This window comes from Manacus candei, unplaced genomic scaffold (genome assembly GCF_025592945.1).
Source record: "Manacus candei isolate 608988 ecotype Guabito, Panama unplaced genomic scaffold, ASM2559294v1 h1tg000124l, whole genome shotgun sequence".
Lineage (NCBI taxonomy): Eukaryota > Metazoa > Chordata > Aves > Passeriformes > Pipridae > Manacus > Manacus candei.
This window is the reverse complement of record NW_026138172.1, coordinates 1,843,214-1,860,722: the sequence shown is the minus strand read 5'-3', so window position 1 is coordinate 1,860,722 and position 17,509 is coordinate 1,843,214. Positions and strand designations below refer to the sequence as shown.

General features: G+C 35.7%; 1 protein-coding gene across 8 annotated transcripts in view; it reads left to right on the top strand.

Annotated features, from left to right (window-relative positions):
* CCDC91 (coiled-coil domain containing 91) overlaps positions 1-17,509 on the top strand; it is a 127,313-nt gene that overhangs the window by 42,057 nt on the left and 67,747 nt on the right. For all 8 annotated transcript variants that reach the window (XM_051770700.1, XM_051770705.1, XM_051770699.1 and 5 more), the window contains exon 7: positions 12,898-12,975. In XM_051770700.1, the coding sequence (XP_051626660.1) occupies positions 12,898-12,975 (78 nt within the window). The remainder of the gene's footprint in view (positions 1-12,897; positions 12,976-17,509) is intronic.

Sequence of the window (17,509 nt, the reverse complement as noted above, 5' to 3'; positions counted from 1 at the left end):
TTGTTTCTGTTCTGCCATTTTTTTTTTTAGGGAAAAATCTTCTAAATTTTTATTGAAAAAGTTACTTTAATGTGCTTATTATATTTAGCACTATTACTGTTATTGCAGAGAGTCGTGATTGGAAATGAATTAGGTTAGTACTGTAATTTCACTTCAAATAACAGTTTTGGGTGTAAAAAAGCAGGTCAGATAGGCTCCTTTTTAAGTGGTGTTTTAGAAAGGTAAGAGAGGAAGCTTATACTGAAGAAAACATTGACAGATCAGCACATAATGATCCAAAGAAACTTCACTAGGTCATGCAATAACACCCAGATAGGATTAAAGGGAATGATAACTTAAATAAAATCATTGCTGTGTTAGGTGTTATTACATTTATTTATTTCTGTAACTGTTGATATTTGGGGAACTTTTTATGTGAGTAGCTGTACAAATGTCACATTTAAATTGTACAGCTTCAAATTATGAGGAAAAGACTTAAAGTGCAGTTACATAAGGACAGGAAAGGTAAACGTGAGGTTTTGGGCTTGTTTCTTCCCTCTTAATTTAGAGGGAATTTATTTTTATTGTGATTAATATTGCATGTTACTTTGGGGGTTTTTTTAATATATTGGACCCAGATATCACACAAATTCCTATACACCAGGATGCAGACTTGGGTGTGTCTGCCTCCTTGTTTTTGAAGGTGGTGCTTCCACATCCTTTTTATGTTGGAGTTTAGTGAGGAACTTCTTGTTCACCCATGCAGGCCTCCTGCTGCCTTTGCTTGACTTCCTGCTTGTCACAATGAACCATTGCTGAGGTTGGAGGAGATAATCCCTGAGTAGGAACCAGCTCTTTTGGAACCTTCTTTCTAGGATTGTGTCCCGTGTCCCAAGCAGTCCCACAAACAGACTTCTTTCCTCAAGTCCAACATTGTGATCCTGCTTTTTGCCTCGTTCCTCCCCCTCTCCTGAACTCCACCCTCTCATGGTCACTGAAGCCAAGGCAGGCTGCCATCAATCTTCACATTCCCAGGCAGTCCTTCCATGTTTCTAAGGATCAGGTTCAGTGGAGTGCCTTGGAGACTGCTGTGTTAGGCAGCTGTTGTCAGTGTGCCCGAGGAATCTCCGGGATCTCTGTGTTGTCCCTTCAGCAAATAGTGGGGTTGATGACATTCCTCCCGAGGACCAGGACCTGTGAATGTGAGGCTCCTTCCTCATCCCCAAGTTCTTCCCTGATCCCTTACCCCAAAACAGAGCTCCAGGCATTCCAACTCCCCTGTCACATAAGAGGCAACACCCTGTCGTCGCCTTCCTGGTCTTTCCTTCCAGATGAGTGCATTTATGATTCTGGAAAAGGTGTTCTGCAGGAGATTGGAAACAGGTCTTGGAGGTAGGTGGTTTTTATGGCTGGAGTACTAGAAAATGTATGTTTTCTTACAAAACTAATATATGACTTACATCCTGTTAAACACCATCTTCTAAGAAAATATTTAGGTTGGTTTTAGGTGCAGACATAGAGGAGACAGAATGCTAATAACAAAAAATAGGTGTGAAAAAAAAAGTTTATGTACTGTACCTGCAAACAAATTTTTAAATGAGATTCCAGGAAATTTCATGGGTCACAGCAGGGTTTAAAATTATGGAACACAGAAAAAGGGGGAATTTCAGAAAAGACACTTTAACAGATAGCAGTGCATCTTTTTGCTGAACTGGGAAAGGTATTTATGGATATGGCAACAATCCCTTGCCCACCTCTTTTTCAAGTGAGTGCCAGATACCTCACATTTATTTATTCACCTTTAATTTTTTTTAATATTACTCTATGTACTCTTCTTTCAGACACTCATTTTTATTCAAAGTCTTTATTTATTAGTAATTTCAGAGCTGTTTATCTTTTGGCCTGTTTTTTTCCCCCCAGTTTTGATGTCTTCTTTCCTCGAAATTATTTTTCCAAATATGAGGAAAAATAACTTTTTATTTCTCTTAGGAAAAGATTCTGCTCTCTTGCCTTTATGTTTTCCTTTTAAACTTCAATTCTTCTTTTATTAATTATTTTGTTGGTTTGTTTCAGAATTATTAGAAGATTGGTTATAAGACTAAGCATAGTGACTTTGTTTTTAAAATATTAAATTTAAAAATTTTAAAAAAATGTGTTCAAATATACCTCTCTTATGCTGCTGTGCTTTTACGTAACAGTTTTGAGATCCCTGACTTGCCTTATAATCTAGTTTTCAGTTACAGTCATGAAGTGTGCCTAGCATTTATACTTTTACACTTACGTGCCTCCTTTCGCTCCCTGATTTTAAAGATATCCAAAAAATTGGGCTTAAACAACTTTCATTTTCTTGATGTGCAAGTAGGTATAAGTAAAACAGGTTTTTTTTTTTAATCAGTTTTTGTGTCATGACTGCTTTCTGCCTGTCCTGACCTGTTTTATGCCAGTGTATCCTTGATTTCTTTGAATGCATTTGCTAATTTATGTTTAGTGTGTCAGAAGTCTGTAACAGCTGCTGCCCATCTCCATTTGCACATTCGCAGCAAGTGTGTTCAGGATGATTAATCTTTTTCTTTTTTTTCTATTTAATATGGAAATTCTAATTAAAACAGTTGTGAAATGTCCAGGTAAATGTAACACTGACCAGTCGGAGTTCTTTACCAAAAAGCTTGTCTTAGCAAGATCTAGCTTTTGTAGGGATAGTGTCTTACTGGATTTTTGAGGGGATAATGAAAATGTGCAAAATGTACTCAAAATTAAGAAACCTGTGTAGAGTAAAACTAGGATAATGGTACTCTTAAGACAATGCTTGTAGTCCAAATACCTGTTACTTGGTATAAACTTCCTTTAAAAATGTCAGGAACAGTTCCAAAGCATCTCCATGTCCCTGGATCCACTCAAGTCCTGTTTGTGTTCAATCGAGTCATCTGACACATTGTAATTATTGTGAGTACTTGACCACTGCTTACTATGAAAATAGTAAATCTTTGCCAAATTAGTCACAATTATTCAATACCTTTAACGGCATTTTTGTATTCAGTGTTTATATACTTGGAAGAAGTAAGATGCACAGCAAATATTAAGTTGATATTTTGGGAGAATTTTGAAGAATTGTCTCTTCATTGCCCTTTAACTGTTAAATCATCTGATTTGGTTCATAGTTCATTTATAAACTTTGAATGACTGCAGAATGCAACTAACTATATTGCTGAACATTTTATTACCTAATTAACCTGTTACACCTTTGAGTTCTTCAATCTGTATTAAATTTGGTATTGAAACAGTGATCCACTGAAATGTATAATTTGCAATTATTAAGAAAATTTATTTGTATAAACGTATTCTAATCTAACTAATTCACACACTGGAAGTTATTACACAACCATCAAACTCTTGTGACTTACATATCAAAGTTAAATTTATTCTTGCATTCTCAGTTACCTTGGAAACTTACTTATTAATTATGTCGTTAAGTTTTAGGCACTTTTTACTCGAGTAAACTGCCCAAATGCTAATATATAGGCAAAATGTCAACAAATAACTAGTATTTTAAACTACTGCAAAGACATCTAACAGGTCACTCCTATATAGCTCCTGATACTGAGAAAGCAGTTCCAGTGGTAAAGTATTAGTTATTGCAGTGAGCACAATAGAATATAAATGTAGCATCAAGGTTTGAAAACTACCATCTGATTATGAGAAGTTTTAAAAGAACAATAAAATAATGTTTGGGAAGTGATACAGATAAGAAAAGGTGTAATTCAGTTCTAGTCATATATCAACATAACTAAACTGCTGTTCCTTTTTTTTTTTTCCTTCAAATAAAAATGCATGTTTATAAGGTCAAAGCAGTTTTCTAGTGTATATTCTTACAGTGATTATTTTTGGTTTTGTTTACAGATAGCCATAGTGACACAAATTATTTTTAGTTACTTTACTGTCGCTGCTCTTAAATTAATAAATAAACAAGGTTTTGCTGTTTTATAAGTTTTTTTCCTCATTAAAGGCTTAAAGGGTCCAGAACAGCATGTGACATGTAAAATAATCACGTACTTAAACTAATGAGAACTTTTTTACTATTCTTGGCTGAAGGTTTATCACTCAAAGAAAACTGATATTAATGAAAACTAGAATATCTGTTCTTAAACCTGAAGGATATTGAAATAAAACAGACTTTCCTAGTTCCTTAAAAATAAATCTATTATTCAAATGTATTGCTAAACAGATACAATATTTTGGTTTTGGATGCACCTTACAAATCTGAGCGTTCTCAGGCAAATAATCGTTTAGGATGGTCAACATTAATTTCCAGAAATAAATATCATAATGGAATTATGAAAACGGAAGTCCGAGTAATGCTTAAAAATAATGTAACATACTGCAATAAAGGACTGAGAGAAATTTTGAATTTTTTTCATGTATTATAATTTTCTTTATATTTTAACAATAATTTCTGCTATTAAGTGTGCACTTAATGTACTTCATTTCTATTTAGAGAGAACAATCCAAGTTTCTGTGCTGCGTTTTCAAGGGCCTGAGTTTGTAGTCTGACTTTTGAGATAAGTAAGAAGTGAGCATGTCATTGAAAAGCAAATTCCCATTGATCTGATGGGTAGAAAATTTGAAATAAATTTTGGTTAATTCAGGCAAGCTCAGAAGGAAAACTTAGTTTGTGTTCATAAGCGACATATAATGTAAAACATTCTGAACCTCCCTTACATTCAAACTGTAAACTGAAAAAGTACTTTTTATGATTAGAAGTGAATGGTTTATGATTGGCTCTTTAAGGAGAAATCCGTTTCCATGTTTCTGAGCTAAACCATCATTTCAGACAGTGTTTGATGCCTGCTTTTGTGGCACTGTTTTGTGAACTATTTGGTTTAAAGAATTAAATAAAGCACAGCCCTGAAAAGAGGTCACTGGAGAGGACAGTTCCTGGGTTTCATGTGGGGTGTGATCATACCTCTGCCCCTTGGGAGTTCCCTCACCTGCACAGGAAGCCCCAGTGCCCCGTCCCAGAGCAGCTGCATTTCAGCTGGAGTGCTGAGGAGTTCCTTAAGTGAATGGGACTTGGACTCATTGCTTATAGAGGTGCATTTTAGCTCTGTGTCACTTTAACACGTCCGCTGTTATTGTTTTAAGATAGATTAGGCTGGTCCTACATATCCTATACTGTTATTTCCTCTGAATATGGTGACAGTTGTTAACTGAGGAAAATTATTCAGGCCTTTGTGATATTCAGCCAAAAATGCAGTGGACATCTCACATGCAGGGCGAAAAAGGATACTGTAGCTAACAAAGACTACAGGAATAGTCTGAAGAAATCTGATATTTCCCATAATATTTTCATTAAAGAGTTCTCACATGGATAAGGCTCTACTGGCACTTGCCCTCCTTCTTACATCGTTTGTCTTTACTTGCACATTCTTTGAGAACTGATTATTTATTAAATAAAAATAGCAGCTCTTTGAGGCATGTTGCAATTCCTGTGACAGTATTTTATCAACTTTCAACACAGTCCTGTTCTGTCACCACCAGTTAAATTATCATATACCAATCACTGCCATAGCTGACAAATCTTCCATTGCACAAACAGAAACAGTATTTTTTAAGGAAGAATCAAATTTTTATTTGGGTTCTTTTTTGATATTTTGTATTCTTAATTGCTGCTGCACTACTTTACATTTTTAAATGTGACCTCCAGTCCTTCAAACACCTTTACATATGCTTAATAAATCTGCGTATATCCAGTTGAGGAAGGTTATATTCCAACAGGATTTGCTTTCCCTTTTTGAAAAGACTTTTAGCCAAGAGCCTTACTGTAAGCGATGTTTGTGCCCCTCTGAAGAGGGGAGCTGCTCAGAACAAGAACGTGCCTTAATCATGATTTTTCTCATCTGGATTAGCCAATTTGTGGGAGGTCTGACGTAGTATAAAAAACTCAGAAGCTTCAAACCAAGTTAAAATACAGCTAAAGCTTTCTGTCAAATTCAGTCTTAATGCTACAGCCTTTTAAGATGTATTTACATTTTAATTTCTCACATACAACAGACTGAGTTTGTTTCTGCATCCTTGCCAGCTGGCTTGGCTGAAAAGGAACCGAGGGACTCTCGAAAGGGGCGATGTTTGTAAGGTCTTGGTTTGTGAAGTTAGAGGAAATAATATTTGTGTCCAAATTAGAACCCCTCTGCTTCTCCCTTGCACTCTTTCAGCATCAAGAGGGTTCTTACTGGGGGGCAGGGTTTTTTCTGCTGTGGGGATATTTGGTGGGATTTTTTGGTTTGGGTTTTTTTTTGGCGAAGGGAGGTTGGCTTTTTTTTGTTTGTTTTTTTAACTGCGGCATATTGAATAGATTAAAGAAGAAGCTATGGAGTTACTGTTGTTCAAAATAAAATAATTCAAAGATAAGAACCGTGGTTTTACCATCGTTGAAGGGAAGGACAGAGTGAGGAGTGCAAGAGTGTATTCTAGAAATGATGTAATGGCAACATGAAAAAGATCTAGGGAGTGAGTAAGTGTTAGATACAGCAATGGAAAAGTCAGTCCCTGTCTCAAATTTATGCATTTGTCAATCTTTCTTACAATTTCTTTTTTTAAGTGTTAATAGCATCAAGATCAGTAAGTAAATGGAGTATATGAAATAAATTAAACAGCCACATCACTGTCGAGAATCTCAAGTTGTATTCTTCATGGAGTATTTTTGAAAAAGCACAGGTATATGTCTAGTTTTGTTGCTTGCACTATAGCTTTAGAATTTTGAATATTTATCTGTATGAATCCATTTGCCTTTAGTGACCAATAGTAGGACTTGTTAAAAATAGATGACATGGCTTAATGATCTATAATTTTTAAAATCTAACCAGTCTGTTTTTCAAATTGCAATTAAATTTAAAAAAAACAAACAACCAACAAACAAAAACCCAACAAAACATCAAAACCCAATTAAAATCCAACATAACTTTTAGTTACCCTTAAGTAACTTCAGGTGTTATCAATCTTGCTTACTCTTTTGTAATGTTACATCTGATGTTTTCTAGCCTAAATAATTAAAAAAAAAAAGGTTAGTTTTTGGTTATTTTGACTGGGATTTTGGTGAGACTGCTTTTCTTTGAGGAAGAGAATAGGTTAAATATATCATCCTTTTAAGAGATTGGTTAGATTTTCCACCTACTCCACCCCCAGAAACAAAGCTTTTCTCCTCTGGAGTAAGTTTTGCTTTTAGTTCAGTAGCATCCATGTTTCATGGAAAGTGAAATAGAGAAATAAATAAATGAATGTTAGAGTTTTCACATGGGAATGCTCTTAGGTGTCCAGGTTCATATCTCCAAAGTATGAGGAGGGTGTCGTGGGGGGGCTTCAGTTTGTTACAAATACTGTAGAACTGGAACTTTGTTGCTGACAGGCAATTAGATGTTGTCATTGTCTTTGCTAATCAAGCCAAAGTTTTTAAACACACATTTAAGAATTAAATACTGTCGTCTTGTATGGTCCATCTTACGTGTTGCTTGAAAAGGAGTCAAGCAAGACTTTCTTCTCTCACCTGCGAGTTTAACATTATTTATTTGTAAGAAGTGTGAGTTTAGTCACCCCAGAGATGGGAGGTGGTAAAAGAAATAAGCCAAACCAGGCTCTCATGTGTCAACCAGCGCAACAATTGAACTGATTTCAGGGGTCCCTCTCAACTGTGCATATGCAAATACGTGGAGTCTGGGAAGCAAGGAGGAGGAGCTGGAGCTTCATGTGTTATATTTGACATCATTGAAGTAACTGGGATGTGTTGGGGTATGTTGTGTGGCTGGATCTTTAGTACAGATGAGTACCAGCTCATTAAAAAGCCATGGAAGAAAAGAGTTGTCGTTTATAACAATGAGCAGCTTCAGACCAGAGAGTCCAGGAGTGATGAGAGTCACTGTGAGAGAGTTCTGAGGGAAGTCTCTGACTATTGGAAAAAGACAAGGAGGATGATGGATGGATCCAAGCTTGCCAGCCTTTTGGGCTTTGGGAATATCATGGTGCAAGTGCTCTTGGCAGTCATTTCTGGGCACATGAACAAGGTGATTGGCAATAGCCAGCGTGGATTTACCAAAACATAAATTATGCCTGACCCAGCCAATTGTCTTCTGTGATGAAACACCTAGAGAGTGGATGAGAGGAATGCAATGTACATTGTATAACTTGACCTCGATCTGGAGAAGAGAAGGCTTAGAGGGAACCTAATAGCAGATGTCCAATGCCTACAGGAAAATAGAGCTAGGCAGGCTCTACAGAGATGGGTAGAGGAAATGATGATAAATTCAAACATGAGAGGTTGCAACTTGGTATAAGGAAAAAAAAATATTTAATGATGAAGATAAGCACTGGGATGTCTTAACCAGCGAGGTTGTGAAATCTCCATCCTTGGAGTTTTTCAAGGTCTGACTGGACAAGAATCTAAACAATCTGGTTTGAATTCACTGTTGGTCTTGCTTTCAGAAGAAGGTTAAACTAGATGACCTTAAGAGATCCCTTCCAACTTGAATGATTGTGTGATTTTGTGATTTAATACTTTGGTCATAAACTGAGAAAAATAAATATCCCACTCCTAGTCACTAAAGTCATAACTCCAATCCAGGGGATATTCCCCAAGCTGAATTATTTGGAACATTTTACTCCAAACTGGCCTACCTCATTGCCAATTAAGGGCAGGGTCAGGAATGCCTGAACCAAAATCTGATTAATGCAGTATTTGAAATGTTAAACTAGTCAGAAAATCAGTTACTGTAAATCTAAATCACTGTTGTATGGAATATAACATTTTTGATTGTTTTAAATGTATCTGCCATGTTAGAACAGGAGCTTGTACTATGAAACCTAGCCTTGATTTGATGCTCAGTTTCCCAAACTGTTGATTATTTTGTCTTCCGATCTAAATTCTTGTCACATTTCTAATGAAGCAAATACAGCAACTTAATGAAAAGATGATTACTTCTGTCTCTGGTTGTCCTGCAGGCTCTGTCAGGTTTTTTTCAGCTTGCATGTCATCCCTTGTGTTCAGGAAACAAACAAAAAAAGCATTTGAAGCCTTGAATAAACATGGCAGCCACTTTGTGTTGAAGATGCTTTGCTTGTGCTTTGATGGGAAAATAGCTGTTGATCATTTAGTTTTCAGATAGCATATCTGCTTTGGAATGTTTTTAGTGTTCCAAAATGTATTTACAAACCAGAAAAAGAAGATTCAAGGAAGAGGTAACTATAGCACCACTGTTTGCTTCTGGAGTTTTGTATCAAGAGGCAGCCAAAGAAAATAGTTCAGATACTGAAAATGAAAAGGAGATTCAAATGTAAAGATATAACTTCTGTTTCTGTTGATTTAGTGCTAAATAGGACTGTTTATGTTATAATTAAACTAATTTTCTATATTGCAAAAACAAGGAAGGAGGAAAACAATTCATTCTTTTCTTACATTGGAAAAATTTCAAAGATATGTTAATCTTACAGTCTTACAATGAGTATTTACATATAATGAGGCTATGAGTTCTTGTTTTATGTCTTCTAGAACTAAATCCTAGGAAGCTTTTATTCATGCTTAAATAACATTTCTACCTGCATGCTTTTGAAGATACTGGACTGAGTTTCAAGTTTCTCTGTAGTTGTCTTGGGTTTTTAAACACTTTAAAAGAACTGAAGGTGTCCTCTAGGAATGTGCTATGAACATCATTATGTTACAAATAGTACACCTCTATGAAAATACAATATACATTGCCTCATCATCCAGATGAAGGTATTGACCAGAATCAGACCCAGCATTTACATCTTGGGTACACTGCTGGTTTCTGGCTGGTCTCCTATTTATAGGAAGAAGGAAAACTCTCCTAGTGTAGTTTTTTCATACATATTTATATATAGTAATAAAATATACTGTAGTAGAGAACTACATATATGCTGACATATTTTTAAATACATGCAGTATATAAAATTGTGTTGGGTATTGTAACTGGCTTCAGTATCAGTAGCTATTGATGGCAGCTGGCAACCCTTTCCAAATTAATATTTTGTTCTTTATGAACAATGGTAGAATTTAATTAAATCTGAAAAACTGATGCTTTTCAGATAAGAGACGTGAGAATATCCTAATGAAGGCAAGAATTCCTTTCATGCTTATTGGGTTGTTTAATGGAAGCACTCTCCTGTCAGCTTCCCTGGGATTGCTCTCCTGTTCACTCTTTCTTCCTTACTTTCTTTTGCTATCATGTCCCATCATTTAGATTTTATGGGAAAGTAGGAAAGCATACAGGGCCTAAGTTGCCCTGGCAACTTTATCCCAAAGAAATAACTATCTGTATAATATTTTAGAAACTTGAAGGCAGACAGAGAAGGCTTCTGAGCCAAGTCCCCTGTGCTATTTACCATATCATACAGTTTTGCTAGCAAAATGTATATTAATGCTAGGAACACTGAGTATTAATTAACAGATTGTTCTGCATGTGTTTTAGCTCTTGCTTTTCTTATTTAATGTCCTCTTCAGTGAAGAGTCTCTGTTCACATCCTGTAGAAAAAAAACGAGCAGATTTAAATTGTATTTTTTCTTCATAGGATATTAATGTCTTAAATATGATAGGGTAGAGAGCCGTGTTATACACTGCAAATACTTGAAGAGTGGTATGGGAACTATAATTATGTTTCAGTTTGGGGCATGTACAGGCTCTTCTGTACTATTTCCTTTGCATAGTTTTTCACATTTAATCAGTCATAATATCTCCCAGCAGACTGGTATGTTCACAGTCACTCAGCTCTGGCTCAACCAAGATCTAACTCAGCAGGAAATGTCTTCACCACTATGTGAGGCAGTTGCTCATGAAAGTTTGCTTGCTACCTCACTTCATTATTCACTTCAAAGTCTTCCATTGTTATAGTCCAGGTATAAATGATACTTACTTGTATAAAGTAAATCATACTACCTCCTTGGTTCCTGTGGTGAGCTTAAGATTTTACATACTGCATGCTTTTGGTTATGTAGGGGAATCAGAAATCTTTCTCTCCTTCCTGTATTTGTCCTTATCTTTAAGTTCTTAGCTGTATATTTCACTAGGGTGTTGATGATATGACCAAAGTGAAAATATTTGCTTTGCTGTAGACCTGGAGACACCCCTGTGTTTTAGTTCTGGAGAGCTCACATTCTTATTTCACGTGAATAGAAATAGTGACCAATCTGTATTTTATATACAATAGCACACTCTAGTGTGTATATTAATTAGCCATTATGGGCTGATTGTCATTATGTTTAACTCAGTTTTTCATTGATTTAGTTCTGTTGCATTCATTATTATTATTTTTTCTCTATACTTGCATGAATTGGAGGAAATATATATATCTTCAATTGATATATTAATCATAATGATTAACAGAGTCATTATGATGCTGACTGTTACAATTTTTTTAAATGATGCTTTGAAAGAAAGATGATTTTGTGGAGATGAAAATCTCATTGTAATGAGAGTCCAATATAATAATTATCAAAAGATACTTTGATATGCAGCCACTTCTTTCTTTTCAGGTAGCTATGGTTGTTTGCCCTAATTTGTAGTATCAAGACTCTTTTGATGCTGTTTTTGGCACGTGTTAGGACAGTGATGCAAAATAGTTTTTCTAAGCATCCACTTTAGATAATGCAGTTGCTTTAAATTACCTGAGGAGAAAGTGAGACAGCGAGTACCCTTTTTTCCAGTTGTGTGTGGTTTCATTTCTTGCTGTTACAATCTGTGTGCCATGCAGGCGTGCCAGAGCAAAGGTTGGTGGGGAATCTGCTCAGAGTTTGTGCGTGGAGCGCGTTTCCCCCCAACAATTCAAGACAATCTGCTTCTTAAAACATTGCAGAAAGAGGTGTCAGCTTAAGGGTGAGCAAATATAATCAAATAAACTAAGTTTGAGGTCTTTACTGTCTTCTTCCCCAATCAGACCTCACAAATCCTCTGCTGTGGATCTCTGCTGAGAGGTGTTGCCCCTACACTTCCCAGTACATGCAGACTCATGCCTGGCATTTCTGCTGAAATGTTGGATGTTAATTAAGAACCCTGTTTAAAATGTCTGTACTAGCAAAGGCTCACTTAGGTCAAAATGATTCAAATAAAAGATATAAGAGTGCTAAGGCTGTTGTCAGGCAGTGGCAAGCTGGAGGGAGGGTGCTCTGTAACCTTTCCTGCTGTCACAAGGTTTCTCTGCCCCATGGTGTCCTTGGGAACTGCTCCTCTCAGGAACTCACCAGCTGTTTGGATCCATCTGCCTCTGCAGTGGTTTGGTTCACAGGGGTCTGACAGAAGAGAAGTGAAGTCTGGAGTCACTTGAATTTTAGATTGTAAGAAAATTCTGAAAGTTCAATGCCATCTTCTCATCCTTCTAATTTAAGTTTTTATTTGATACATCTCTGAAGGTACATGCATTTGGTAGCAATTAGAGCGTGTATTTTTTTGAATAAATTGTTTGCAATGACATGTTTTCTCATATAAGAGTCACTAAATCAAAACTATTGAAACATTGATAACTATTGAGCAATTAATTACCTGTTGCTTTCTGACTGTGTGCACACAGTGCCTCATTCTCTTTGGGATGCTTGTGTTAAATTACTTCCAAGCTTATGTTAAATTACTGTCAGTGTTCTGTGTGATATTCTGTCCATCAAAAGGCACAAGAGGAGGGTGGAAGTCCTCTGAAGATGGTTTTACTTCTTAACTCATGTTTGATTCCTTTCTTAAAATTAAGAAATAAAAATATGTTTAATACTGGGACCTACTTGAATTTAGCATATATATATATCTAAAGAGTCAAGCTGTGTTCATTTCTTCATGAAAGATACCAAAAAATGAGAAAAATAATTGGTATTTACTAGTTATAATTGTTATGTCAGGTGCTTATGTTGTATATAATCTTCTCCATGTTTTTGTACAGGAAAAGCATAAGCAGGAATTAGAAGACATGAGAAAAGCTGGACATGAAGCCTTGAGTATTATTGTTGAAGAATTCAAGGTAAATGAGTTGCCAAGCTAACACAATTTTCAAATAATGTTATTGTAATAATATATATGACTTCCTACAGTACAAACTTATTAGTATACTCTGCTTGTTCTGATTGCTCAACCTCTTTCACTTTGAGACTGTCTTTTCTGTTTCAATTTAGACTGTTTGGTCTGAAATCTTGCATGACATGTTTTCTCAGCCTGCACTTTGGGAAACTTCAGCTAAAGTTGGTTAGCCATTTTCAGTAAGGAAACTTAAAACCAGGACAAACCAAAAATGCTGTCAATTGTGGTGAACTTTGGTTTGGATTGCTTATCACGAATCCACATGTTGGATCTCTTCAGTCCCAAGAGCTGCACTTTCAGGAAAGCAGCATGACAGAGCAATTCAGCAGGTTTTTATCAATGCAGCCCTAAGAGAAGGAGTTATGGATGGAATAAGGCTGAATGTGTAATTCTTTCTTGTTGTTTCTAGTTCCTGTCAGCTAGTGACATAAATGAACTGGGTGTTACCATGGATAAATCCATGTCTTTTCTTCTGTTATGGAAACTATCTAGTAAGAATTCCACAAATATGTGTCCATTAATGCAACTTATACTAATTTCATCTAAAGGGAATCTATCCAGAAAAAGGCTTTGAAAGTTTCCATTCCTGAGAAAACTTAGGCATGGCCAATGGTGGTGTCCCACTTCTGCATACCTCCCTCATTTCACTTCTTGAAGAGAATTTTTCTTTTCTTTAAGGGAATGTTTCTTTTGCCTTACTTCTTTGGGGACCATTTTGCAATAGAAGTTCTCAAAGGGAAATTTTCTTTGGACTGTGCTGCTTTGTATGGACCACTGAACATCTTCAATATCAGCATTTTTCATGTCTGTTCTGTGCCAGATGTGTAGAAAATATCTGGCTGTTTCTTTGTGAACTTGAATTTTGAAAAAACCTGTGAGCAATTGGTAATTGCTGGACCTATGTTTCCTCCTTTTTTTTCTGAAAATGCAAAACAAATTGTGAAATGCAACATTTTTATAGTATTGAATAAAAGTTTTGAATGTTTTCTAGATATGATTTTTCACCACTTTAATGCCTTTGTGTGAGCTAACGAAGAGTTTTGCAGGGGTGATATTGGCCCTTTTAAGGAATAATTTCTTCATGTGCAGTTGGGTAAAGGAATATATTTATGTGCCATATGGATTTTTGAAAACTATTTTACCAGTCAGCAGCAGCTGGGAAGATCTGATATTCCATCTGGAAAATAAGGATTATGTTTATCAGTTTCAGTGATTCAGCACAAAAGATTAGAAAGTTAATTGAATACTGTGTTTCTAAACAACATTTATATTTAGTATGTTTTTTCTCATAGAATGTTTATATTCAAGTTATATAAAGACATTCTTTAATACCAGGGAACCATGACATGAATGTACTTCATACAAGCCTTCCTGTTGCCTCATGTGGTTAGTTGCCATATTTTGAGCACTCTAATGAGAAATATCAGATATACCAGCCTCCAAGTAAATTACTGCAATCAATATTCTCTGCAAACATGCAGCGACTTATTCTTCAGGGGAGCAAGAAAAATCAAAAAAGATTGCTAGGTTTAAAAAAAACCAAACAACTTTTTTTGTTGGTTGTTTATACTTTAATAACCTTTTCATTAACCCTTTACCGTGTACTTTAAAAAAAAGATAGCAGTGAATCATCAACGAAGTCACCGAAGGGAAAAAGTGATCTCTAGTTTTGTTTGAGAAAATAATCTCATGGATGCTTTTAAAATGTTAATTCATGGTTAATATTTCAATGTGGAGCAGAGTTAAGATTTTTTTTCCCCCTTAAATAAATCAGTCAAATGTCTTTTTGTAATTATAAAAATAATATTTTGCATTTGTAGGACTTTTTAACTGCTTATGTCTTTAGGAATATATTCTGTTTTTCAGACATGTTTGCAGTTAGTTAGATAACCAAGTAAGGAGTCCTACATGTAGCATTTGTTTAAGATTGTAAAGTTAATCTGACTAATCCTTGCAGTGAAATACATAATTGTGAGATTCACTGACTCTTTTAATTTACTAATGATTTGCCATACTTAATTTTATGCCAAAATATGTCTTCTTTAGGATTTAAGGCTGTGTTACAGTAATACATATCATTTATAAGCAGAAGTGATTTCCATTTTCGGTAGATTTTGTACGTACTACTTAATCATTCCCAAAATTACCTTGAGTGTAGAAATTCACCTAAGCAAGTCCACTGAATTGTTTAAAAGGTATGGAAAGGAGCATCTTGCCTATGATGAACACAGTCTTATTTTGCATTCCTTGGGGTTTGGTAAAATGAACTGATGCAGATTATTCCAATCAAGGGATTCCTCAGGCCCAAATTAGGTTCTGTTGCAGTCATGACTGTTGGAATTCTGACTAATCCTCTCTGATACCAGTCAATTATACTTTTGTAATGCTTCTCCAAGCAGACTTGACTGAATGTAATGCCCAGCATTGGTTAAGGGTAGCTGTGTAAAAACATGAACTGCTCGTCATTAGCCCCAGGAAATAATCCCCAGAATCCCTTAAACTCCAAATCCTCTAATTTAGGTATTGAAACTTTGACTTGAACAACAGTGGAAAAAAGTTGACTGACTTGGGTTTTCTGTATTCCTGGCACAGACAAGTGTTACTGCTGGTAGATTTGTGAAAGTGCCTTTACTTTGGTGTACAAAGGAAAAGAGGGTTGCTATTGTTTCACTTCTGTGTACAAGGTTGCCAAGTTAGTAACCAGAAACTCACAGTTTTCTCCCCTTTAGAGCTGATTGCACTCCTTACAGACATAGTGCAGCAGACTTCTGGTGTTGATGTATCTTTCTGCGTTTGAAAATGGGTCACACTTTCTGATAGTAGCTTCCTTGTATTTTGGGCAGGGATTTGTTGCAACAGGAACAGGATTTCTCCACACAGATCTTTCACTGGTATGGCACCCCCAGGCAGATCAGGCGCTCAAGTTTGAGGCCAAATGCTCTCAATTCCTACCCTTGCTGTAGGTCCTTCTTGACATGGCAGCAGTGTTGAAAATGCAGCTTACACAAGCAGTCAAACACGGAACGATCTTGTTTCAAGGACCTGGATATACCAAAGCCCTTAGAATTATTGCAGTTGTCTTTGGAATATTCACTTGCTCAGTGTATTGGGAAATCCACTAACAGAGACCATGAGATGTTTTGTAGCACAAACCCTCAAAAGCCTTGGCTATTGTTAAACATCTCACATTCTTATCTTTCTTTCAACAAATAAACCACTTACAACATCGTCACAAAATTTGTATTAAAAACACAGAAAAACAATTAAAATTAACTCAGTGTTCTGTGTAGGCCAGGTTTCCCCTTTTCATGTTTACCTAATTTTGTTTAATTTCTGTCCTTCATGTCATTATTTTTTTAAACTTTTATCCCTGGTAATTAACCACAGTAAAGAAAAGTAAATGTAGATCTTGGAAATTATGCTTGTGGGATCACGTCACATTTTACGATATTTACCACAAGCAACATAAGAATTTCTTCTGTGCTTGTTTAGTCAGGCTTTTGTTCTGAAATTGTCATAGTTCTGTAAATAGAGGAGTTAAGAGTTTTAATCTGTTTTGTTTATATTTCTCACCATATAAAATATCCTCTAATGTAAGCTTTAAAGAATATGAGCTTACAGGGAGGTGTATTTATTAGATGATTTCTATTTCCTTAGATTATTTTAGGCAATTATTAGTTTTCTAAAAGACTTACTTGCATGAATCAGATGTGTGTTTCCTTTTATAGAAATTAACTTTAAGATGCAAAGTTCCTTCCAGCCCTTGCTGCAGTAAGAGTTTTGTCTGTCAGTTTTCAGTGTTAGGTGGTGGGGATTTTTCAGATTTCCAGATTTGCAAAGTATGGAATATGTGGGGGCAATCAGATTGTCTTTTGAAAATATTTGTGTCAATAATAGACCTCTGAACTGAAAGGTTACCCTCTAATAAACAAAGGAAATTTAAAAAGATTTCATTACAAAAGAAGTTAATCTAGAATCAGGATATCTTTTTTTAGACATAGTTTATCCCTAGTGAGGGAAAGCTCTGAAATGTGGCCAGTTCTCAGCTCTTTAAAACATCAGCTTAGTTTATTAAGTTTCCAAGTTGACATCCTGGCTCAGAAAGTACTGACACATGAATAAAAGGATAAATTCAAAAGTTGTTGCAAGGGTTTGTATTTCACTTCCAACTTCTAAGCTTGTTCATGTGCAAGTCACACTAGAATTCAAGTGAGCCTTGAATATAAAACAACATTGTTTTTTGTCATGAAGAGCTGATGGCTGGAAAAGGAGAGATTCCTTGTGATTTTTACAGTATGGGAGTACTCATGTATATATCAGTGATGTGCTATGAAAGTCTCTCTCCAGAATTCAGATAAAAGTGAGGTGCAGTCAAGTCTCAATCTTCCAAAGATCTGGCTACCAAAAATATTTTGTTATAGATTGAAACATCTTTATATTTTCAAAGTAGTTATAAAAATTGCAAGAAATCTCTCCCT